General features: G+C 41.6%; 1 protein-coding gene across 1 annotated transcript in view; it reads right to left on the minus strand.

Annotated features, from left to right (window-relative positions):
- The window catches only part of TSPAN8 (tetraspanin 8), a 39,337-nt gene extending 28,878 nt beyond the window's left edge, over positions 1-10,459 (minus strand). Inside the window, exon 1 of the mRNA XM_073651786.1 lies at positions 10,306-10,459. Coding sequence (XP_073507887.1) covers positions 10,306-10,365 — 60 coding nt within the window. The 5' untranslated portion in view covers positions 10,366-10,459. The remainder of the gene's footprint in view (positions 1-10,305) is intronic.
- Positions 10,460-27,150: the final 16,691 nt, after the last annotated feature.

Here is a 27,150-nt window from a genome sequence, read left to right on the forward strand (position 1 = left end):
AACAGAAGTATAAATCTTACAAACCAAAAAGTTATGTTGCTCAGTTGAATTTTATTAAATTTTAAACATAAAAGTGTGGGTCAATTATTATACAACCCCTATGTTTAATATTTTGTGGAATAACCCTTGTTTGCAATTACAGCTAATAATCGTCTTTTATAAGACCTGATCAGGCCGGCACAGGTCTGTGGAGTTATCTTGGCCCACTCCTCCATGCAGATCTTCTCCAAGTTATCTAGGTTCTTTGGGTGTCTCATGTGGACTTTATTCTTGAGCTCCTTCCACAAGTTTTCAATTGGGTTAAGGTCAGGAGACTGACTAGGCCACTCCAACACCTTGACTTTTTCCCTCTTGAACCAGGCCTTGGTTTTCTTGGCTGTGTGCTTTGGGTCGTTGTCTTCTTGGAAGATGAAATTACGACCCATCTTAAGATCCTTGATGGAGGAGCGGAGGTTCTTGGCCAAAATCTCCAGGTAGGCCGTGCTATCCATCTTCCCATGGATGCGGACCAGATGGCCAGGCCCCTTGGCAGAGAAACAGCCCCACAGCATGATGCTGCCACCACCATGCTTGACTGTAGGGATGGTATTCTTGGGGTCGTATGCAGTGCCATCCAGTCTCCAAACGTCACGTGTGTGGTTGGCACCAAAGATCTCGATCTTGGTCTCATCAGACCATAGAACCTTGAACCAGTCTGTCTCAGAGTCCTCCAAGTGATCATGAGCAAACTGTAGACGAGCCTTGACATGACGCTTTGAAAGTAAAGGTACCTTACGGGCTCGTCTGGAACGGAGACCATTGTGGTGGAGTACGTTACTTATGGTATTGACTGAAACCAATGTCCCCACTGCCATGAGATCTTCCCGGAGCTCCTTCCTTGTTGTCCTTGGGTTAGCCTTGACTCTTCGGACAAGCCTGACCTCGGCACGGGAGGACACTTTCAAAGGCTGTCCTGGCCGTGGAAGGCTAACAGTAGTTCCATAAGCCTTCCACTTACGGATGATGCTCCCAACAGTGGAGACAGGTAGGCCCAACTCCTTGGAAAGGGTTTTGTACCCCTTGCCAGCCTTGTGACCCTCCACGATCTTGTCTCTGATGGCCTTGGAATGCTCCTTTGTCTTTCCCATGTTGACCATGTCTGAGTGCTGTTCACAAGTTTGGGGAGGGTCTTAAATAGTCAGAAAAGGCTGGCAAAAGAGATCTTTAATCCACACATGTGAAGCTCATTATTCTTGGTGCCTGAACTACTTCTTAATACTTTTGGGGGACCAAACAGAATTCTTGTGGTTTGAGGGGTTGAATAATAAATGACACTCTGAATTAACTTTTAAGGTTTTTTTTAAAAAAAAAAAAAAAATTTGCTGCAGTGCATTTCCCACTTCCAGGCTGATCTACAGTACAAATGTCACAATGCCAAGTTAATTCCGCATGTGTCAACCAGCTAAATCTGCAGGGGGTTGAATACTACTTGTAGGCACTGTATGTTCATGTATACCCCCCAAAGGCAAATGTTTTTGAGCCCATGCACTTAGTGCATGGGCATTACCAGTATAGGAATTATGATAACAAACACTGCACTTCTGGGTATACTTCGGTGTACATGTAGGACCCCAATCCTTTAAACAGTGTAAGAAAGACTTGGCACTCACTTCTTCACATAGACTGAATTATTTTATTTTTCATAGAAATTCCAGATTCAATAAAGATGTTTCGGTCAGTAAGACCTTCATCAGTCATCTGGAAGTTGATTACACTGCAGCAGGCAGCACTGAAAAGGTGTCTGCAATATCCACTGCTCAGACAAGTGGATGTCACTTGTCTGAGCAGTGGATTACCACTATAGGAGACCCATTCCTTAATAATGGGAACAATTTTTTAATGAGGACCTCCTCAACGTCTTTTCAAAGGGGTATTGGAGTGCGTCCTAATTTTTGTCAGCTCTTGAACTTGCTGCATATGCAATAACAGTATAGGAGACCCACGCCTTAATAATGGGAACCACAAAGCGTAGCTGGCTGATGGCCCTCTAACAATAGTGGGGGAAGACTGCTGGCATGTCAAAAATAGTAAGGGCCGCCTGATGGCCTTGTAAAAATAGGCTTTGTGACTTTCACAGTCCCTCCTTCATAAATGAAACAGGATGTGTCTGATCATGTCTCACACACCACATGGCCAGATAAGGTTGTAAAATGTTAAAATTACATTTACCGGTGAATGTATTTTTCACCGTTGAAAGCAATGCAAAAGTGCAAAAATGCATCAAAAACACTACGTGTGAACATAGCCCAAGGTGTGGAGGAGCATTTTTGTTTTTGGTTATTTATTTTACCTTATATACAAGTCATTACCCTGGAAAGGATGTTCCTTAACATTTTTTTTCCAGGAAAATCCATTTTAGCTTCGTTTTTGTATGTTTTATTGTGAGTCCGTAAAAGTGGCGTAATACTCTGACTCCCAGGTCACTTCTGTGAACAATGTTGTCAGAGATGCTTCCAGGGGCCTTCCTCATGCTGTTCCCATATCATTTTAGCACTTTTCCCATCGATTTGGCCAATTTTTAAGCCCCCTCCAGACCACCATGGGTGGGGGAGGGGGCGCTGGAAAAATGCTCAAGTTTCTCATAGACTTACAATCGGCTCGTTGTTCGGGTCGAGCACCCGAGCATTACGATTTGTTCGACCCGAGCAACGAACACCCGAGTATTTTAGTGCTCGCTCATCACTAATGTTAAATCATGTACAACAATCTTGATTGCAAATCGAGCTATATTGAAAAAAATTTAGCTTACTTATAAATCATATTTATATGTCTAGTTCTACACTCCATTGCTGCTATTTATTATCAGATATATTAGTTAACCAGTAACTTAACTACTGAAAGCTATAAAATCACAGTCAGTGGTTGACCAGAACTATCTTGAGCTGCTTGTTAACATCTTACCTTTTAGTAACTATCTTGAAGATGTCTTATTGCATCAATTTAAGTGCCTCAAATTATTATAACAGTTGACACCATCTCCATCTATGGACTACTTTCAATATATTAAGTTATATCCAATGAACATATATTTCAGCTTTTACAAAATCCATTAATAGCAAGGAATCCGTAAGCTTTTACAGACAAAACCTGTTCAAGGTGTGCGTCCCAGGATGTTAAATAAATCTGAGTCATTTTTATTGCAATAATCCAATGTTCTGCCGCCTTTTCCTGCCTTCATGTCTCAGGCTGATAACGTTATTGATTTCTATTGATGCCTAACAGGAGGCTAGTCTCCCTTCACTGACACCAATATTCCCTGGTTTAATGAAATCGGGGATTTGGGAAACTGCAAAAAAATGATTACTTCTCTGGTGTTGTCCAACATCTATTCATATATCATATCCTTCCTATCCAGATTCCGGCTGGAGAAATTGTGGAGGAAGGCACTCACTAATTCATTCTTGATGGCTATGACCTAAAGGACTCATTCATTTTGTAGTCATATTTTTCAACTTATTTCTCAATAATAGATCAGTCCTTCCTTCTTAAATGTCCCTACACTGCCATACAAGGGCCGTATACTCGCCAGACATTATAGAAATGCTGTACACCTAATTATAGTCAAACATTACAAAGGTGACTGTAACCTCGCCATAGATGAAGGACTATTTCCTCCAAGATATGGTACCTTTTCTTTCTTCCATTCAGAGTGATTCCTTTAGTACTTTGAAATCCAGAACCCAAGTTCTATTTGGAGCATCAAACATCATAGACTCTTAGTTATGTCTGTATGAACTGTTGTGTACTACATGGCTTCTAGTATTAGAATATATTGTCAATGTTATCGCCAAAATTTGCCTCCTATATTAACTGGTCAACATAATGATTTGTAAAGATTAGGTTATATTAATCTGTATTGTTACTATATACAGTACAGACCAAAAGTGTGGACACACCTTCTCATTTAAAGATTTTTCTGTATTTTCTTGACTATGAAAATTGTACATTCACACTGAAGGCATCAAAGCTATGAATTAACACATGTGGAATTATATAGTTAACAAAAAAGTGTGAAACAACTGAAAATATGTCTTATATTCTAGGTTCTTCAAAGTAGCCACCTTTTGCTTTGATGACTGCTTTGCACACTCTTGGCATTCTCTTGATGAGCTTCAAGAGGTATTCACTTCACAGGTGTGCCCTGTCAGGTTTAATAAGTGGGATTTCTTGCCTTATAAATGGGGTTGGGACCATCAGTTGTGTTGTGCAGAAGTCTGGTGGATACACAGCTGATATTCCTACTGAATAGACTGTTAGAATTTGTATTATGGCAAGAAAAAAGCAGCTAAGTAAAGAAAAGCGAGTGGCCATCATTACTTTAAGAAATGAAGGTCAGTCAGTCCGAAAAATTGGGAAAACTTTGAAAGTGTCTCCAAGTGCAGTTACAAAAACCATCAAGTGCTACAAAGAAACTGGCTCACATGAGGACCGCCCCAGGAAAGGAAGACCAAGAGTCACCTCTGCTTCTGAGTATAAGTTTATCCGAGTCACCAGCCTCAGAAATCGCAGGTTAACAGCATTTCAGATTAGAGACCAGGTCAATGCCACACAGAGTTCTAGCAGCAGACACATCTCTACAACAACTGTTAAGAGGAGACTTTGTGCAGCAGGCCTTCATGGTAAAATAGCTGCTAGGAAACCACTACTAAGGACAGGCAACAAGCAGAAGAGACTTGTTTGGGATAAAGAACACAAGGAATGGACATTAGACCAGTGGAAATCTGTGCTTTGGTCTGATGAGTCCAAATTTGAGATCTTTGGTTCCAACCACCGTGTCTTTGTGCGAAGCATAAAAGGTGAACGGATGGACTCTACATGCCTGGTTCCCACCGTGAAGCATGGAGGAGGAAGTGTGATGGTGTGGGGGTGCTTTGCTGGTGACACTGTTGGGGATTTATTCAAAATTGAAGGCATACTGAACCAGCATGGCTACCACAGCATCTTGCAGCGGCATGCTATTCCATCCAGTTTGCGTTTAGTTCGACCATCATTTATTTTTCAACAGGACAATGACCCCAAACACACCTCCAGGCTGTGTGAGGGCTATTTGACCAAGAAGGAGAGTGATGGGGTGCTACGCCAGATGACTTGGCCCCCACAGTCACCAGACCTGAACCCAATCGAGATGGTTTGAGGTGAGCTGGACCGCAGAGTGAAGGCAAAAGGGCCAACAAGTGCTAAGCATCTCTGGGAACTACTTCAAGATTGTTGGAAGACCATTTCCGGTGACTACCTCTTGAAGCTCATCAAGAGAATGCCAAGAGTGTGCAAAGCAGTCATCACAGCAAAAGGTGGCTACTTTGAAGATCCTAGAATATAATACATATTTTCAGTTGTTTCACACTTTTTTGTTAAGTATATAATTCCACATGTGTTAATTAATAATTTTGATGCCTTCAGTGTGAATGTACAATTTTCAAAGTCATGAAAATACAGAAAAATCTTTAAATGAGAAGGTGTGTCCAAACTTATGGTCTGTACTGTACATCTACAGTATTCATATCCTTTACTCATTTTAAATAGAAAAAAATATTCTTTATTTTCCTAACGTTTTTGCTTATACCATGTTGGGATAGATACAATGTTTTTATCGCATCTTATTGCATTTTATTGCAATGCTGCGGTGGCCAAAAAACATAATTCTGGGGTTTCGATTTTTTTTCTTGTTACCCCATTTATTGATCATACGAATTTATTTGATATTTTGATAGATCAGATTTTCCTGAACTCTGTGACACCAAATATGTGCATTTTTTAATTGTTTTATTTTTATTGTAGAAAAAAGTTTTGATTTGATCTTTTGAATTTTTTTTTTCATATTTTTAACATTTTTTTCACACTTTTTAATGTAATTGTTAGTTCCCTTAGGGGGCTGGAAGCTGCAATCATCTAAATGCTGGATTTCCCAGGAGAATCATCATCACAGGCACGTGGGTTTTCAACAGATCCCGGCTGTCATTGCAACCCATCGTGCTGATGGGCACATGGAATTACGAACCCCTCTGCTGGCGGCTGCTAAATGCCGCTGTCAGAGATTGACAGCAATACTTAACATGTAAGCAGCCGCGGGTGGAGCAGAACTGCACCCGTAGGTGTTAGAGTCAGATGATGGCTGAATAAATCAGCCATCAGCTGCTGGGAAAGATATGGGCTTGGCTTGTGAGCCCGCATCAAAGGCAGGGACATGACATATGACGTAACTTTATGTCATATGTCATGACGGGGTTAAGAGAGGCTACATGGATGATATAAGTTGATCAGAAAAGGTAGTATCATGAGAGCTGATATGGTTGACAGTGGTAGATAACACACAATTGTCACATCTGTCCCAGACAATGAATGAAAGATAAGTCTGAAGCACAATCATCTATATTTACAGTTAAGGGGCCTTTATACTGAAAGATAATCATGAATTAAAATAAAAATGCTCCTTTCACGAGTATCTTGCCATGTAAACAGGCAACCGATCAACTGATGACCGAACTAAGCGTAATAATCTTTTGAGCAGCAAAAGGTCGATTGTCCTATATAAACAGGACTTGCACTACAAAGAACCATAGTAGCCTATGTGCACTGAGCGATATAGTATACACTGTGTGCAGAATTATTAGGCAAGTTGTATTTTAGAGGATTATTTTTATTATTGATCATCAACTATGCTCTCAATCAACCCAAAAGACTCATAAATATCCAAGGTTAATATTTTTGGAAGTTGGAGTAGGCTTTTTTTCGATTTGGCTATCTTAGGAGGATATCTGTTTGTGCAGGTAACTATTACTGTGCAGAATTATTAGGCAACTTAATAAAAACCAAAATATAATCCCATCTCACTTGTTTATTTTCACCAGGTAAACCAATATCAGTGCACAAAATTTAGAAGTAAACATTTCTGACATGCAAAAACAAAAGCAAAAAAATAGTGATCAATATAGCCACCTTTCTTTATGATGACACTCAACAGTCTTCCATCCATAGATTCTGTCAGTTGCTTGATCTGTTTTCGATCAACATTGCGTGCAGCAGCCACCACAGCCTCCCAGACACTGTTCCGAGAGGTGTACTGTTTTCCCTCCCTGTAGATCTCACATTTTATGATGGACCACAGGTTCTCTATGGGGTTCAGATCAGGTGAACAAGGGGGCCATGTCATTATTTTTTCTTCTTTTAGACCTTTACTGGCCAGCCACGCTGTGGAGTAGTTGGATGCATGTGATGGAGCATTGTCCTGCATGAAAATCATGTTTTTCTTGAACGATACCGACTTCTTTCTGTACCACTACTTGAAGAAGTTGTCTTCCAGAAACTGGCAGTAGGTCTGGGAGTTGAGCTTTACTCCATCCTCAACCTGAAAAGGTCCCACAAGTTCATCTTTGATGATATCAGCCTAAAACACCAAAACAGTACCCCACCTCCACCTTGCTGGCATCTGAGTCGAAGTGGAACTCTCTGCTCTTTACAGATCCAGCCTCTGGCCCATCCATCTGGCCCATCAAGAGTCACTCTCATTTCATCAGTCCATAAAACTTTTGAAAAATCCGTTTTAAGATATTTCTTGTCCCATTCTTGACGTTTTATCTTATGTTTCTTGTTCAAAGGTGGTCATTTTTCAGCCTTCCTTACCTTGGCCATGTCCCTGAGTATCGCACACCTTGTGCTTTTTGATACTCCAGTAACGTTGCAGCTCTGAAATATGGCAAAACTGGTGGCGAATGGCATCTTGGCAGCTTCACGCTTGATTTTCCTCAATTTATGGGCAGTTATTTTGCGCCTTTTTTGGCCAACACGCTTCTTGCGTTCCTGTTGGCTATTTGCTAGGAAACTCTTGATTGTTGAGTGATCACACTTCAAAAGTTTGGAAATTTCAAGACTGCTGCATCCCTCTGAAAGACATCTCACAATTTTGGACTTTTCAGAGCCTGTCAAATCTCTCTTCTGACCCATCTTGCCAAAGGAAAGGAAGTTGCTTAATAATTAAGCACACCTTATATAGGGTGTTGATGTCATTAGTCAACACCCCTCCTCATTACAGAGATGCACATCACCAGATTTACTTAATTGGTAGTTGGCTCTCAAGCCTATGCAGCTTGGAGTAGGACAACATGTATAAAAAGTATCATGTGATCAAAATACGCATTTGCCTAATAATTCTGCACACGGTGTAGATCACTCAGGGACCATCGTTTGCTTTGGTCAGCCTGTGTAAATAACCACTGATCAGTAAAAGTTTACAGATCAGCAGTCATATCGTGCCACCAGTCGTTCCATGTAAATTGACCTTAAGTGTATGGTAAAGTTTTTATTATTGGGCTGATTCACAATTCAACAGGATTTTCTTGGTTTTCACTTCCCCTATTTGTTCTAGAAGCTGAGACTTAAGCCTCCCATAGACATTAGACTAATGACGAACGAATGAGCACACTTGTGTATGGGAGAGACGTTAGAGATGACTGTCGGACAAATGATTGGCTGAAGCATCGTTTAGCCATCAGCCATCTAATGTGTATGGGGGGCTTTAACAACTGTTACCTACAAGGAAATGGTTTATATCCCCAAGCACAAAAATTACATGGCGTTCATTGCAATGAATGGACTGTACATGCAATGACTTACGCTCAGTCCTGGCAATACCACCTTATTATAGAATTGCTACTAGGGAAGGATATGGTGTCTCACATGGACCCTATATGGCAGCACACAGCGTGTTTAGGAGTATTAAATCATAGGAACTCCTCTGTACATGAGCCTTAAGTAAAATAAAAAAATATAATACAAAAGTAATCTGTGATAGAGCAACAACAACTTTGTTAGGGTGGACTTAGATGCCCATACGCATATCACACTACGTGTGATGGAAAATGAATAAAGCTTTATATGACACGTACGAGTTCACTCACCACCATGACTAGTATATGACACAATGGCCATGTTTTTATTGACCATGCTTTAGAAGTATGGCATAGGCAACTGAGACTGTGATAAAGTTTGTTTGCCAGGAATGTCTGACAACCTTATCTTACTGGTATAAAGAAATGATCTGTTGTAAATGTGTGATATATGCAGGGTGTAGCTCTTTAGTCTGTTAAATATTAGTTAAAACAACTTTTGTGAACTAATCTATTGTTCCTGTGCAGCCCCACTCAAAAAAACAGGAGACTTTGTTATGAATAGGTAAATTTCCTTAATCTGAACATTTCATTAGGGCCACGGTCACACGTTCAGTATTTGGTCAGTATTTTACATCAGTATTTGTAAGCCAAAACAAGGAGTGGGTGATAAATACAGAAGTGGTGACGTGTTTCTATTATACTTTTCCTCTGATTGTTCCACTCCTGGTTTTGGCTTACAAATACTGAGGAAAAATACTGACCAAATACTGAACATGTGAATGTGGCCTTAATCTGCTGTCAGCAATACAATATATTGGGGGAAAGCCAAGTTCATTGCTATTGGACTTTACAATACTCTGTCATTCTGCCATCCATTTTTCTCCCATTTGAGAAGGATCCGTTTTTGCTTACTGGATCCGTTATAAATATATGATCCCTTGAATGCTCACATGTCCAGTAGTGTATGGCACATATGTATTTTTCCACCTCCAGGAAGCCAAAATTTGATCCTTTTCAAGTGGGAGAAAACAGATGGCTAATTAACAAATCCATTTTCCATAGACTTTAATTTTAAAAAAACGGATCGAGTTGAAATCAGTTTTTTTCAGGCGAACAAAAAACTTTGGTCTGTGCAACTTTTTTGTCAGCGGATTGCTGCTGGATCCGTTCTAATGGATGATTACTGGACATGTGAACATAGCCTAACTGTGCAAGTAATAATAGCATAGTCGATAGAACTGAACTCCAACTTACTTTGATGACTTTTAGGCAATAACTTTATATGCCTACATGGGGAGGATTCCATCAAGTGTCTACAATCAAGCTTATCTACGTGTATTAGAGCAATTTAACAGTTCATTGTCATTAGGTGTACGGGTGCATAAAATTGGCAGAATAGCTATAATTCAAAACAGAGCATTACAATCTAGAAATACAATGTGTTTACAAAGAAAGTAAATAGTAAAATACAGATGTAGAAGAGCTCAAGTGTTATTTCAATCTTTCTTTTGGGTACAGTAAAGAAGTAGGTGTGCCAGCCATCTCTTTTAGTACTACTACTGCACTTGCTACATTGACAAACACAGAGCTTCTACAAACGCTTATTGTTTTGACATTTCTGTATAGAAAGAAACATATACTTTGGTAAATAGTAACTTACCCAGAATAAAAAGTTAAATACGAACATAGAATACTTCAAACATTTGTTCACTCCTGCCATTTTCAGTGGCTGTTATGAAGCTTTGCCTTACAGTGAAATCAGGGAAACGACGTTAGTGCTCTATAAAAAGGTGGATATAGCACCGAGCTAAATATTAACCATGTTATTTAAAGCATGCCACTCTGTGCCGTCTCCACCTACCTAAGCTAGCTTACTCACTAATAAAATATTATGTGACGTTTATCACCTTTGCTGATATATAGCACATTATATACATGTAAAAATCTTAGATCTTATCAATGGTAAACTGAAAGTATAGACACTGTGAATCTATCAGTTTTCATATGAATTGACCAGTTTTACGAGTTAAGATAGGAGAAAACTGAGCTACAATTATCTATATACAGTGCTGTGAAAAAGTGTTTGATCCCTTTCTGATTTCTTATTCTTTTGCATGTTTGTCACACTTAAATGTTTCAGATCACAAAACAAATTTAAAGATAACAATAAGATAACACAAGTGAACACAAAATGAAGTTTTTAAATTAAGGTCTTTACTATTAAAGGAAAAATAAATCCAAACCTACAGGGCCCTGTGTGAAAAAGTGATTGCCCCCTAAACCTAATATATGGTTGGGCCACCCTTAGCAGGAACAACTGCAATCAAGTGTTTGCGATAACTGGCAGTGAGTCTTTTACAATGCTCTGGAGGAATTCTGGCCCACTCATCTTTGCAGAATTGCTGTAATTCAGCCACATTGGAGGGTTTCGGAGCATGAACCTCCTTTTTAAGGTCATGCCACAGCATCTCAATCGGATTAAGGTCAGGACTTGGACTAGGCCACTCCAAAGTCTTCATTTTGTTTTTCTTAAGTCATTCAGAGGTGGATTTGCAGGTGTTTTATGGATCATTGTCCTGCTGCATAACCCAAGTGTGTTTCAACTTGAGGTCACAAACAGATGGCCGGACATTCTTCTTCAGGATTTTTTGGTAGAAAGCAGAATTCATATGCACAACTGTGTCCGCTCACCATTCGGCGTGTGGAGCCAAATCGCCTCGACCGGATCCGGTCAGGGAAGCCGCAGTAACTCAGATGAGAAAAAAGGAAAAGATGATCTAGAGTATCGGGCTAGTTTCTTAAAATAAAACATAGCTTTTATTGTGCCCATTAAAACATTGCTCCACACCAATTGTCCATATGGTGCACTACAAGGATCAGGACCTACGCGTTTCGACGTTTAAGTCTTAATCATGGTCTCACTGACCCGAGTGCTGACCGGCATATAAACATAGTTAATGAGGGACATTAATTTGCTACCTGTTCACCAGCACATGAGGTCACCGTGATGGCCGTGTATGCATCCAAAATAAAACCATTATTATAATACATACCACATACAAATATAAAAACATAAAATATGATAGTAACATTCAAGACCACCACCTAATTTAATCAGGCTTAGACCACTAAATCGATTAGACCCTAGACCACACTTCTAAATTTATTTAGCTCCCGGACCAGTCATTTAAAGTAATTCAGACCTTACATTTATCATACTCCATTAACCTAAATTAATTCAAATCCAATGTAGACAAAACTTAGTATGGAATTGCCACTTGGATCATTTTATCTAAATCTCTATTAGTTAAATTAAACTTATGAGCTTTTAAGTAAGTCTTGAGTTTAAAAATGATTGCTTTATTCATTGTAAATATATTTTATACTGGTTAAAGAGGTTGTTCAAAATTCAATAATGTTTAAAATTGCAAAGTGTTTCTAACAAGCAATTATCTAATTTTGATCTTAATAAAAATCCTCTCTGGCCACAAAAATGGAGGAATTTTTAATATTATTATTTAATACTTATTGTCTAAGTTTCCAGTTACTCTGCAGTCTGGCAGCATTGTCGAGCATGTGCAGAGGTTACATGCTCTTTTCAATAAAGCATGCAAGCACTGATCTAAAGCTGACTGTGTTGCTGTAGCACATGATCCGGACAGCTTTAGGTTCCCTGCGGTCCTTTAATGCTACTGCAGCGCCATAGCGTGCACAGTTCAGACCAGCAGGGCAGCCATGCCACTAGTTCAATCTCTCAATCTTCAGAAAACAGGCAGAGGAGTGGTTGCGCACCCAAGGATGAAACTTTACAACCCTTTAACATCTGTGAATGACTCCAATGAACTAATAGATGTGAAAACCCACAACTCATCTAAAAATCATCAACGGCTTGATATTTAAAATCTTTTAGTCATGAGGTGTCGATATGTCTAAAATTGTTATACTTATAGGTTGTTCTCAACTCGACAGGTTATCCCCTAGCCATAATATTATAGGATAAGTGATAACTGGTTGATGGCTGTGAGTCTCCCACCTGGGACCCCCACCGCTCCTGAGAACGTCTCATTGTAATTACATTTATAATGTTCTGGGGTAAGAAATATGTAATAATAACAAAAATGCACATAGTCACCTTACTGCTCACCTCTCCGGCCCCTTGGCTCCTCACTATCACCCTTCCAGTCCTCGTTACATCTTCTTATGCCCTCCACTTGCAATGAAATATCCAGGCCTCTCTCAGTGAGCTGGGACTTCCTGGAGGGCTCTGCGCTAAAGGTAACAATGTCATGCACAAAAGTGGGATTTTAGTATGAGCAGCAGGGATCAGGCGATGTGACAAGGACTGGATAGGTGACAGTGAGGAGCAGAGAGGCCGGAGAGGTAGCGGTAAGTTGAGTATAAGGATTTTTTTTATGTTTTTAACCGTTAGATAGTCCTTTACGGTTCAGAAAAATGTAAAAAAAAAATCAGAATTTTGTTGAATGCGGATTTTTGTGTAATTTGAATAGAATTCAATTCCACTTACATTTATTCTCTCATCTCTAATACTAGCCATTCCCTAATCACTACATGTCACTGCTCATACACTCACTTACAATCAAGGATGGGCAGTTTTCCATTCAGACCTTGCTTTGCTCCGGCGAGTTCCCAAGATTCCACGCACAGACGTTAACAGGCAGTGACCAGTTCTGATAGCAATGTTGCACCACCCTTTGCCCTGGGCACTTCTTCACTATTCCCAGTGGTAAAGGCAGCCCTGGTGCAAATGTTCTTGAAATGTCCTATAGTCCTAAATCTGTTATACTAGGTTACTGTTTATTATTATATCAACTAGTTATATCCACAACTATTTATAATTGCTCCAGATAACGACCCCTCAGAATTACGTGTGTGCGGAGTGAGTTATTCTTTTTTCTTTTTATTACCATTTTATTTGCCATTGCTTACTCAAGCTTCTTAGCAGGTATGACTACATGTTGTGAAGTGTAATTGGATCGCTAAAATAAAATGACTAAATATTACTCACTTCCTCTCCCCAACCATCCTTTTTGATAAAGTTCTTTAAGTGACATATACATTTTGGCATATAATGTCTCTAATTTCTAAACATTTACATTTTAGAATAATAATTTTTAGCCAAGTGTTACACCAGCTTCACATCTACATCAAGAAATGAACTCTTCTGAACTGTTTTCTAATTAGTACTTATTTACCTTTGTGAATGGCTTTTACTATGTATCAATAGTTTTCGGGTGAAGTTAAACACCCGAAGTTTTCTGGTTTCGGTAAACTATTGTCCCCAGGTGCAGTTCAGTGTAAAAACAAACAATCTGTGCTTTACTTACCCTCTTTGGGTCCAGCACTGTGTCTCCGCCACTGCCCTGGTTTCTGTTGTTTGTCTGCAGTGCTGAAGTCAACAGCTCTGCAGCCAATCACTAAACTGCCGTCTACATGTTGATAACTCTCTGAGTGCAGATAATGTAGTAGGTGTTACCTGCAGTCCTATGTATCATAGGACATATAATCGTCCTCTGTATAAATATAACCCCTATTTCAGCAGAATGTATAGAACCTATCGAGTACAAACAAGAGATATGGGATGCAAATATATAAAAAATAGTATCAAAGTTTATTGACAAATAATTAATTTACAAATAGAGTTGTGCCTATATTATATAGAAATTGTAGACAGAAGCAAGATAAACACACTGTGCCCCAATATGATATTACCGTCGGCTATCTTGACTTCAGCTATGCAGCATATATATAATCACATCAAAAAGATATATACCATATATTGAATAGTACATCCGCATAAATATTGCAAATATATAAATTGCGGCTAAACATATGGTGCTAATAATAGTAAATCAAGGTATATGGATGGGACAATACATGACTACAATAATGTCCATGGTCCATACTCTATAGTGCGCATAAAGCAGACCCTATAGTACAAGGTTGCAATGAAATGGTTAAATACCTGTATTCATGATGCTGGAACAAGGAGAGAGGGGGAAGGTGTGCAAACGCCTCGACGCGCGTTTCACCGCTCACAGATGCGGCTTTGTCAGGAGGTATTAGGGTCCTAAGCCCGAGGTGTATTATAGAGTGGCTGATAGACACATGATTGGCTGCCTTGCATGACGGTGCACCGCCGACATGTTACCACCTCCACGATGATGCTTTAACATGGTGGTGGCGTACAATGAAGATGAGGAGAAGGGAGGAGCTCTGCTGCTAGCTCCATCCCCCTCCCGTCTACATAGAACCTCATCAGTAGTAACTGTTATCTCCTATCTCAGTAATGGGAAAGTCTGTCTTCACTGAATGCAGATTATACCTTAGAATTGAGAATTTTGATAATCACCTCCGACAGAGAAAGAGGCAGATCTCCCTGATAAGATATATTACAAAAATGCTTATTTTCATGTGTACTATTAATTATGAAATGAAAATTAAAACGACGGTTACTCTTTAGCATACTCACCTTTCTTACCACCATCTGATCCTCTTCATAGCCGGAGATGCAGCACACCTGACAACGAAAAGAAGAGGACCGGATGGTAAGCAGAGGGCGGCCAGAGAGGTGAGTAATGGTTAAAAAATAAAATACTCATCTCCCTGACAACCCAGCTACTCATCATCCAATCCTCTTTTTCTGCTATTGGTCACCACATCTCCAAGTCTTCCAGTCGTATGCAAACCCTGGAGGTCACCGCATGTTATAAGGTCACGACATTGACATGAGGTAACCACCAAGACCTGGACGCGGCTGTAATTTCTGGCCTACAGTATAATGAAGATGCCAGGAGATGCGGTGCGCCCAACGACATAAAGAAGAGGACTGTATGGCAGACGGCGAGCAGTGGAGTAGCCCGAGCAGCTAATGGTGAAGTAAAATTTTTTTTTTCCCCGCCCTGTTCCAACTTACATACATCTCCGGGTTATGAACAAAGCTACAGAACGTGTCTAGTTCGCAACCCAGGGACTGCCTGTGTTTTATAAAAGAAAAATAAATAGTAATATCTTCAAATCCGTATTAATCTGAACTATGAAATGATTGATCACAATGATCAGAAATATTTAACCTGCATGGTGAATGCCATAAACCTCACCTATACTGCAAAAAATAGCTCCCACTCATAAAAAAGTTCTGGCTCCCAGAACATGGTGACTGAAAAATAAGATGGGAAAAATTAATTAGATGTAAATGTATAGAAGGTAAATTGCTTTTAGAACATTTTAAAAATGTTCCTGGGGCCAACCAGAGTACAGTCCCATATTTTCTTTCCTGTATTGTCTGTATTTGCAGTGATGCACGGTATGTGTGCAAAAGGCAAAATCCCACTTGATTAACAGTCATGTCATCGATATCATAGTATTCAGAAACAGATGAAGTAGAGCACCCTCTTAAAGATACTAGGAAATGAGAGGTGCATATCTTATTTGTGCATTTAATGAAAAGTTCTCCTAATCTGCCTTATCTGGACCTCCATCAGTAAAATGAAAATGTAATTATCTCGCCTACTAATGTTAAAAGGATTTTCCATTACTATGATAATGATGACCTAACCTTAGGTTGGACACCGACCAATCAGCACTGACGGCTGATTGGTGGGTGCCTGGATGTGAAGAGTGAAAAGAGTTGAGCACCACCGCTCCGTCTCACTATTTTCTAATAAATAAGAGCTGGGCTGCAGTACCCCAAAGTGTTTCTCTTCCTTTCTCTATGTAGGTCACTAGTAGGTAGGTGATGTGAGATCAGGGAAGGGGAGTTGTATATTTTTTAATGCTATTAATTGATTATATTGATTGCAAGGAAGTTTTTAGCCAATAAAGATAAATAAAAGAATATAATCGTTCATCTAATCTATACTGCAAGGGCAGCAAAATACTGTAAATACATTAAGTGTGAAAACTGGAATATTTCATGATTTTGTCATGTAAACAGCCATATAATACTACATCAACACAAAATACATTAATATACGTAGGCATGTTGCAATTAATTTAAATATGAAACTTTTAAATTGGATAAAAAAGACAATTTGCACATTTCTAGTTTATAATAATTAAATAATAAATGGTCTCTGAGAGCCCAGCTCATCAATGACAGAATTTTGGTTGTAAAAAGCTTTAAAAGTTGCAAAATTTTGGCACAACACAAAGCTGCACTAAAATGTTGCCATTTATGGTATTCTCACACCATCTTTGCCCAGCTCTGATAAAGTGGGCAGAGCAGGGTCCGGACACGGGAGTGCATTGCCCACCGGTCAAATTCATGACAAGCGGTGGTGTCCCTGTACTCTAGTCTCCGACTGAAATAAGATTTGTGGCGAGGTGCACCAAAAGGTGCACGACACTTCATTAAGAGGCGTGTGGCTCAGGAGTGTCTGACTCTAGCATGCCTCCTCGTCAATACTGGAGTGAACAACACCGGTCATGATGAATCTTGGGCCCCTATCTTTTATTGCTGTCTACTTCATTAATTTTTATGCCTCAAAAAACTTATATTCTATATTAGTAATGGGAATTCCCATGATATTTTTATAAGTGATTGTCATTTGCCCAACCTAGGTTTATAGGGGGTATTACAAAGTTATTACCTACAGGAGATATCACATTATCTTAAGATAAGCAACAATTCTATCTTTGATGTCTAGACTTTGACATGTTTTCTTTAGAAATGTATTGTACCAGCTTATGGTCCATTTTAGAAGGGACAATTTCAACCTGTTAACAAACTATATATACTGTAGAACTATATACAAGTAAACATGTATAGGTGCTCATTTGCTGTCCTGTTTATAGAGGCTGACAAACACTTATAGAAACATAATGATCTTAATGCAATTGTTCTGCACCCGTACTACATCACGTTATCGGCATAAACATCCAATCACACATTGAACAAGCATTTGTAAGATGATGACAGAATGAGGAGACACACAGAGTAATGCCTAAATCAAGTGTCTTCAAGGGAACATTGCCATCTGCTGACCAAAGATAAGAAAAGAGAAAGTGAAGAGAATTACACAAGTAGGACCTGCAAATTGAGGTAGACATCCCTTGAGGGAAAAGATTGAAGGAGACACCAGGTCAATTATTGAAAGTCCGGGAAGGCAGAGCAGGGAAGAAGTCGGCGTCTGGACCTGTATCAGGACAGATGTGTGAGCAATGGAGTCGGCTTATAACCGCCATTACGAGAGACCAGACCAGAGTGAAGACCTGAGAGACCAGACCTGAGTGAAGACCTGAGAGACCAGAGCCGAGTGAAGACCCACAAGATCAGACCTGGAACCAAGAAACCTGAGTTGGGAGATCTTAGTCTTGTGAGCAAGGCCAGAACTAGAAGAGGTGACTGGGCTGCAGAAGAGGGACATTCGTGTGAGCTGCATCCCCCCGTGAAAATGTACAGTAAAGAGAGGGGATCGGGCCGTGCTTCAGGAATATAGGATGTGCCAAATGACTCATCGATATGGGATTCGCGGCCTAATGGGGAGTAACGTAGACTCCTATTGGAGCCTGTACGGTACATCATATTGCTTAGGGAGTGACGACAGTGACAGGCCCGTTAGTGATGGTGTCACACCCTAGGTCAAGGTATTAGAAACGAGACATTGGTGACGACAATAGTTACTAAATGGTGATTCTAGAATGACAGCATGTAAATAACATTGTGTAAATAACGTTTTAGCCATATTACTCTGTTCTGATTGTGCTATTATTTACTGTATTGCCACTGTTCACTTTTACTTTTGATATTGTGCCGTAGGCACCAAATAAATAGTTGTTGGTTAAGTAGCACGGTCTCTTTATTCTCTGTGCTGTTGCATCCATATAACTATTAACACATTTTCCTCATTCATCAGATGATCTTTAGCATCCTTACACTGGCCAATAATCTTCTTTCGAATGCACATTTGACAATTGTTGTCTGCTTTAAATGCACTTTTAGTATGACTAATTATTCTTCCAAATACTAAAAGCCTAGAAATGAAGAAGAGGTGTGGCACTATTGATTACTTATGACCTACTAAAAGGGATTTTCTAAGATTTGAAAAACATGCCCGCTTTCACAAAAAAATAAAAATAAAAAGCTACTATGTTTTCTAACTCTGGATAACCCACCTAACAGGAGGTTTTACAATGCTTTTATTGTGCAATCAGAAACTCCTCTCATTATAGGCTAAGGATCAAATCAACCTCATTCTGTCTCTCATAGACTTACATTGAGTAGTAACTTTCAGATCGCTCAGCAAACACTGGGGTAATCTGGCAGGTCACAAACTGCAGAAGACCGACCGTAGTGGCGCTAATAACAGAAGAAGATGACGGCTGATAATTATAATACTAGGTGCACAGAAATTAGTTTAGTGGCACCACTCCAGCAGTAAAATAAATGAAAAAAAGCTGGAGTGGTGCTTGGCAAAAATGGATGCTGGCACGTTTAGGCAGGCTGCGCTGCGGGAATGAAGAGCCTTGGGATTCCAAAACGTTTTTTATTAATACCAATGTGTTTCTGTGCTGGACCGGCGCCTTACTCAAAGTATAAAAACCAAATGACAGCGATCATACTCGGCACTGCTCGATACTCAAGCAACGGGGTGCTTGGGCACACTCGTTACTTGGCCAAGTATCGTGTGGTGCTCGAGAACATGCTCGAGTCCCCATCCCACATATTTCACGTCTGTTTCTCAGCCACTAAACATGCGAGGATTGCCTGCCAACCACGGTAATGCCGTAGCCATGTTGGCTACTGGCATTACTGTGATTGGCCGGCTGCATCACATCATCGGGTCTATATAAGACCTGATGATGCGATGCTCGTCACACTGTACCCTGGAAACAGAGTAGGGAGAGTTGCTGGGGAAGGGAAAGTTTGCATTAGAGGCATCTAGTAATAACACATTCACAGGAATAATATACTTAAGGTCAGCTGGGAACATATATTTTATCCAAAAACTATGGTCCTCCATTAGTTTTTCTTTCAAGTGAAAGTTGCATAATTATTGTTAGCAAACTCCTAACAGAAATAATACCAAAGAAAAAGCCAGAGTACTTTACTATTAATCTCTCTTAATTTTTATTAGACACAATGAATAACAATTAAAATATGAACAATTGAAGTAGCATATGGTTAAAAGGATGACCAAAAAATGTCCCGGTAAAGTGCAAACATATGATAAAGCATTGATCTTGGTGTATACAGGGTGAGTATTCAATGGTGAAGGTGATCTGAGATTTAAGTCATAATTCTATATAATTAATGTGGTAAGCATATACTTGTATGTGAAAAAACTCCTTCACCTTGACATTCGAGTCGACCAGTATATCAAAAATATTTCATAAATAAAAAAAATGTCATAAATCTCATGCACACGATTCCTTTTTTTTTCTGACTGAAATGGAAAACTGCTGCATTTTTTAAAGAAGCAGCATGTCAATTCCTTCAGCGTTTTTACAGTGTTTTTTCACTGCCGAAAGCAATGAGAAAGTACAAAAACGTTACTTTTGAACATAGCCTAAGGGGTGGAGGAGGAGTTTTTTTTTCTCTTTTTAATTTTGTCTTACAGTGGGTACGGAAAGTATTCAGACCCCTTTAAATGTTTCGCTCTTTGTTTCATTGCAGCCATTTGGTAAATTCTAAAAAGTTACTTTTTTTCTCATTAATGTACACTCTGCACCCCATCTTAACTGAAAAAAAACAGAAATGTAGAAATTTTTCAAATTTATTAAAAAAGAAAAACTCAAATATTACATGGTCATAAGTATTCAGACCCTTTGTTCAGACACTCATATTTAAGTCATATGCTGTCCATTTCCTTGTGATCCTCCTTGAGATGGTTCTACTCTTTCATAGGAGTCCTGCTGTGTTTAATTAAACTGATAGGACTTGATTTGGAAAGGCACACACCTGTCTATATAAGAACTCACAGCTCACAGTGCATGTCAGACCAAATGAGAATCATGAGCTCAAAGGAACCGCCCAAGGAGCTCAGAGACAGAATTGTGGCAAGGCACAGATCTGGCCAAGGTTACAAAAGAATTTCTGCATTACTCACTGTTCCTAAGAGCACAGTGGCCTCCATAATCCTTAAATAGAAGAAGTTTTGGACCACCAGAAGTCTTCCTAAACCTGGCCATCCAGCCAAACTGAGCAATCAAGGGAGAAAAGCCTTGGTGAGAGAGGTAAAGAAGAATCCCAAGATCACTGTGACTGAGCTCCAGAGATGCGGTAGGGAGATGGGAGAAAGTTCCACAAAATCAACTATAACTGCAGCCCTCTACCAGTCAGGACTTTATGGCAAAGTGGCCCAATGGAAGCCTCTCCTCAGTGCAAGACATATGAAAGCCCGCATAGAGTTTGCTCAAAAACACATGAAGGACTCCCAGACTATGAGAATTAAAATTCTCTGGTCTGATGAGATGAAGATAGAACTTTTTGGTGATAATTCTAAGCGGTATGTGTGGAGAAAACCAGGCACTGCTCATCACCTGCCCAATACAATCCAAACAGTGAAACATGGTGGTGGCAGCATCATGTTATGGGGATGTTTTTCAGCTGCAGGGACAGGACGACTAGTTGCAATTGAAGGAAACATGAATGTGGCCAAGTACAGAGATATCCTAGATGAAAACCTTTTCCAGAGTGCTCTGGACCTCAGACTTGGCCGAAGGTTTACCTTCCAACAAGACAATGACCCTAAATAAAATAACAAAGGAGTGGCTTCAGAACAAATCTGTGTCCATTCTTGACTGGCCCAGCTAGAGCCCTCACCTAAACCCAATTGAGCATCTCTGGAGAGACCTGAAAATGGCTGTCCACCTATGTTCACCATCCAACCTGACGGAACTGGAGAGGATCTGCAAGAAAGATTGGCAGAGGATCCCTAAATTCAGTTGTGAAAAACATCATTCCCAAGAAGACTCATGGCTGTACTAGCTCAAAGGGTGCTTCTACTCAATACTGAGCAAAGGGTATGAATACTTATGGCCATGTGATATTTCAGTTTTTCTTTTTTAATAAATTTGCAAAAATTTCTACATTTCAGTCAACTTTTTAGAATTTACCAAATGGTTGCAATGAAGAAAAGAGTGAAAAATTTAAAGGAGTCTGAATACTTTCCGTACCCACTGTATATACAAGTATTACGCCCCTGCGGTCCGGCAGCCACAATGGTATTGCCTCCCTAACCAGGGGGGTGGTATCATGTCTGGAGGTAAATGGAGCTCCCTGCATCAGGTAACCACACATCCACACACAGGCGTGATCCCTGTCTAGAAGGGGGAGCACAAGCACCTAGTTTTGAGGAGTTAAAGCCTCTTCTGACTAGGGGGAGGGGAGAGAGGGAGGAGTGTGAGCAAGGGAAGGGAGAAGAGGCAAGAGGAGACAAGAGCTCTGGGGGTGTCAGGGTTTTTTGGCAGGCTTACCCAAGGCTCATACTGAGAGGGGGACACCAGAGTTCTGGGCTATTCAGGGAATTGTAAGCCACTGCAGCCAAGTCTGGAGACCAGAGGAATACAAGTCTGCTGTTCACACATGTAGACTCAAAAGCACTTCAGTATAGAAAGCCTGGAGCTGTAAGAAACAGAACAACTCCCCTGAGAGGCTCGCACTGCCTGCTAGTTGAGAAAACTACAGAGAGAAGGGAGCACAAAGAGGAACAGATCAGCTCACAGGGATCTGAGAATCTAAATATAAAGGGCAGAAGGAAAGCATACTGATCCCACCTGCTGGAGTGGACTCCTGCTGCTTCCAGGCTGGCTGGTCCCTGGACCCAGTGACCAGTACCCCTGGAATCAACTTTCCATCCATCATCAGTAAAGGTAAAGGCTGAATTAATTTGCCTCTTTGCTTCTTTCTCCTGCACTGCTCATCACAACCCCCACCATCACCCCAGGGGCCCGCTCCGGCTGAGGGGAGTGATCTACCTTGCTACACTACCATCTATTCCCTGGGGACCCCATATGCAGCGCTGGCCATCCCTGGCCAGATACCTCCGCTTGCGTCATGAATCATCATTAAACTATAATCCCCTATAAATAATTCCCCCTTTCACTTGCCCGGTCAGGGCCACGGAACTGGGCAATCACCACCGTGATACAACCGTCGGACAGCCTGCCTGGCTACTGAGTACCCCAGTCGGCAAGACCATGGCACAAGTCATTATACAGAAAAGAATGACAGCGACCTGGGAGTCAGAGATGTGTCTAGGCTGTTCCCCATGTTGTTCCCATTCCATTTGAGCTCCGTTTCCATCCATTTCAATGATTTTCCTGCCCCCCTGCCCTCTTGTTAGGGTCTGCAGAAAAAATGCTTGAGTTTCCCATTGACTTCTAGTACACTCTTTACTCGAATCAAGCCCATCCAAGAGTCCAATCTGCTCGATTAGAGTACCAAGGACTCGAGGCTTTAGTGTGTGTGTTCCAAAAATTATTTAATATTGCTCACTTGCTGTACTGGTTCAATTTGACACACTTTTGTAAGGTATATCTACCTAGTGTTTTTGCACATTTTTGGGGGGGGAATGTATTTATTTTGAAACAAATAAAAAAAAATTAAGTGCATATTTAACTGTTTGCATACTTGTTTTACTAGTGCAATTTGAAAACTGCACGAGTCATGACAATACAGTTGCTATCCAGGCATTTACCTACCTACCAATTTAGCATTTCTTGTCAAACATCACAATTGCCCTTCTTTGCCTGTAAAAAACGTGTTACTGGGGAGGAAGTGGAGGGCATAATGGAATATATGGCATATCAAACATCTAAGTCACAGTAGGATGATGTTACTTCTGACAGCGACACCATCGATGTTGTAACATCCCTGGCGGCGTGCCGGAATAGCTTCCCATCCCCCACCATGCAAGGCCGCCAACCTACTCACCAGTCCAGGCTGCGCACTGTGTTCCTCTGCTTGCTGTGTGCATGTGTCTTGTCTGCATGCTTAAGGCTGCAGCTCCAGCACTTCCTTATTCTTAAAGGAACAGTGCGTGCATTCCTAATGTGTCCCCAGCCTATTGCTGTGGGGCACTGGGCACTTAAAGCACCTCCACCCATTAGGAGGTGCCTGAGCAACACTATCTTTCAGTGTGTTCTGTGCAACTGCTGAGTTGCCAGGTCCTGTATCTAGCCTGTTTCTGCCACTCTGGGGGCTGAGTACCCAAGCCTGTTCCCTGAACCTGTACCTGTGACTTATCTAGTCTATTTCCACCAGCCCGGGGGCTGAGTACCCAGGTCCGTACCTGTATCCCGTTCCTGTGTCAGTTCCTGTCTAAACTGTGTCCTTGTCCATTACCTGTTAGCTTCTATGTCCGATTTTTCCCTTTACCTCCTGTGTCTGTTCCAGTACCTTTCTCATATCCTGCAGTGTCTGTACTAGAACCTGTCTCCTACCTGTCGTCTCTATACTTCAGTTTGTGAGTGTTTCCACTCGCTACTTCATTGCAAGTACCTTGTGTGTATCTGGCTCTGTTTGTCCTGTTTCCCTGTTCCTGTATTTATCCTCTGTGTACTTGCTATTCTCCTCTGCTTTTCTTACCCTGTCTGTTCATTGTGAACAGAGTCCCTGTCTCGCCTGACCACGCTTGCGGTATTCCTTCCTGTCCGCACCTGCGGTTCCACTCCGCTCCTGTTCGCACCTGCGGTTCCACTCTGCCCCTGTCCGCACCTGCGGTTCCGCTCTGCTCCTGTCCGCACCTGCGGTTCCACTCCGCTCCTGTCCGCACCTGTTGTTCCACTCCTGTATCCCAATCTGTACTGGGCCCTATCCAGTCTGTCTACCTGTCTGTCTGTATGTGGTGCCCCTGTGGTCCGGCAGCCACAATGGTATTGCCCCCCTAACTGGGGGGTGGTATCATGTCTGGAGGTAAATGGATCTCCCTGCATCAGGTAACCACGCATCCACACCCAGGCCTGATCCCTGACCAGAAGGGGGAACACAAGCTCCTAGTTTTGGGGAGTTACAGCACCTTCTGGCTGGGTGGAGGAGAGAGGGGAGTAGTGTGTGAGGCAGTAAAGGGAGAAGGAGCAGAGGAGACAAGAGCTCTGGGGGCTCAGTGTGTTTTGGGAAGGCTCACCCCAGGCCTGGGTTATTTAGGAAATTGCAAGCCCTGGGAGCCAAGTCTGGAGGCCATAAGATTACAAGTTTGCTGGTCACACGTGTAGACTCAAAAAGCGCAGCAGTATAGAGAGCCTGGATCTGTAAGAAACAGCACAACACCCCAGATAGGCTTGCAATGCCTGCTGGCTAAGAAAAGTACAGAGAAAAGGGAGCAAAAAGAAGAACAGATTAGCTAACAGGCATCTGAGAATCTAAATATAAAGGGCAGAAGGAAGGCATACTGATCCCACCTGGTGGAGTGGACTCCAGCTGCTTCCAGGCTGGCTGGACCCTGGACCTAGTGAGCAGTACCCCTGGATTCAACTTACCATCCAGCATCAGTAAAGGTAAAGGCTAAATTAATCTGCCTCCTTGCTTCTTTCTGCTGCACTGCTCATCATAACTCCCATCATCACCCCAGGGGCCCACTCTGGCTGAGGGGAGTGATCTACCTTGCTGCACTACCATCTATCCCCTGGGGACCCCATATGCGGCGCTGGCCATGCCTGGCCAGATACTTCTGCTGGTGTCACGGACCATCCATAAACTATCATCCCCTATAAATAATCCCCCCCCTTTCACTTGCCCGGTCAAGGCCACGGAACAGGGCAATCGCCACCGTAATACCCCCGTCGGACAGTCTGCCCGGTCACCGAGTACCCTGGCCGACACGACCGCGGCATGTATATCAGCCGTTCCCGCCAGTACCTGCCTGCCTGTCTGTATACCAGCCGTGTCCACCAGTACACGCCTGCCTATCTGCATACCCGATGGTCCTACCGCGCCTGCCAGTGCTCATCTACATACCAGCCGAAAATTCCAGTACCTGCATACAGTACCTTAGTGTGGGTCAGCAGCCGTGTGACCAAGGTCTGCCCTGGTGTAGCACCTGGTCCACCTCCTTCGTCCCTCCTCGGATCATGGAGTCGTTAAGCCACCGTACATCCGATGTCGGATTTGGCGAGGCCCCTAGTGATGCCCCAACAGGCACTCCTCGGCCCATGGCCCAGTGGGACCACAATCTACGCTCATTCCAGGCGGTCCAGGCGTGAGCGTAACAGATGTTCTGCACTGGCCATCTGCTTCACGTCTGTAACACAATCTTTTACATAGTGAACTTCCAATTCCATCAATGACACCTCTATCTGTTAAGCCCCTTAGTCCCCTAACCCACAGCACTAAGAAAGATATTTCACAATAACTACTTCTTCTGGGTGATTTATTCGATGAGATGAGCAGTTAGCCTTTGTACTCTGATGACGTAGAGCTGGGGGTCATGATTTAATAACCTAACTGTATTACTGCGTCTGTCAACCATAGTGGTAGGGGAGGACATACTATTGGTGCAACCTGTGCAGCCGCTCAATGGCCCAAGAGGTTAGGGAGCCCACTTCCAACTCCAAAACAATAAGCATCTTCTGTCACAGACACATTATTGGACTGCAAAGGATGCATATACCGATTTTGGGTAAGAGCACTGGCAGTGATAGTGGCATTCTGAGTCAGGACACATCTCAAAATGGGAATCAGGTGGGAGAACAAGTAGCTCAGCACATTTTTACAAACAGGGATGATGATGATGATGATTGTGTAGTGGACAAGACCTAGGAACAAGACTGTGGTGACAAGGAGGTGATGTCATCAGAGGAACATGGTGTTGACCTAAGCAGTACCCAGCAGAGGCATCATACCAAAAGGTCCACTTAGAAAATATCTGCTTCTTCTGTGGTCAGTTTGAGAGCAGGTAATGCAACACATGCCATTGATGGAAGAGGCTCATTAGCACCTGAAATCTCTGCTCGTGGTCATGGTGGTGGCGAGTCCTACATTTGAACATCTTAGGTGTCGGAGTTCTTTTCCATGTTACTGACAGATGAATCTTTGACAGTCTGCATGCTTTGCAGCAGGAAAATAAACCTTGGTTGTCCAGGCTGGAATAGACTAATAAATTCAGCTCTCCATCAGCACATAAAGTATCACCTGCTCATTTGGGAAAACCAGGTTGACCAGCAATCTGTGCAAGGCTCAAGTTGTCCTCCTACCCCTTTTCCTCACACTTATCTTACTGCTAGCTATGCCATATCCCATAGTAGCACCTAGTTAGTGTTATCATGATTTTCATTCACAATTACGACTTTTCATAATCTGAGTACTCCTCATCCTCCTTCTCCGTTGCATCACCAGATGTCTTTCCCTGATTGTGTGTCAAGGAAACAAGCGTATGCTCTAAGCATTGATTGTGTGCCAACTCAACATCCACCTGGTCAAGTTTCTGGTGATAAAAAATCTAAAGAGATGAACTGGAATATAAATTGGTGTGCATGCAGCGTGTAAACGCATGTTCACACTGGCCACTAAGCAGACAAAACCCAAGATTAAAACATTATAAGCAAA

This window comes from Phyllobates terribilis, unplaced genomic scaffold (genome assembly GCF_046119375.1).
Source record: "Phyllobates terribilis strain yellow unplaced genomic scaffold, ASM4611937v1 Scaffold_11__3_contigs__length_659146591, whole genome shotgun sequence".
NCBI lineage: Eukaryota > Metazoa > Chordata > Amphibia > Anura > Dendrobatidae > Phyllobates > Phyllobates terribilis.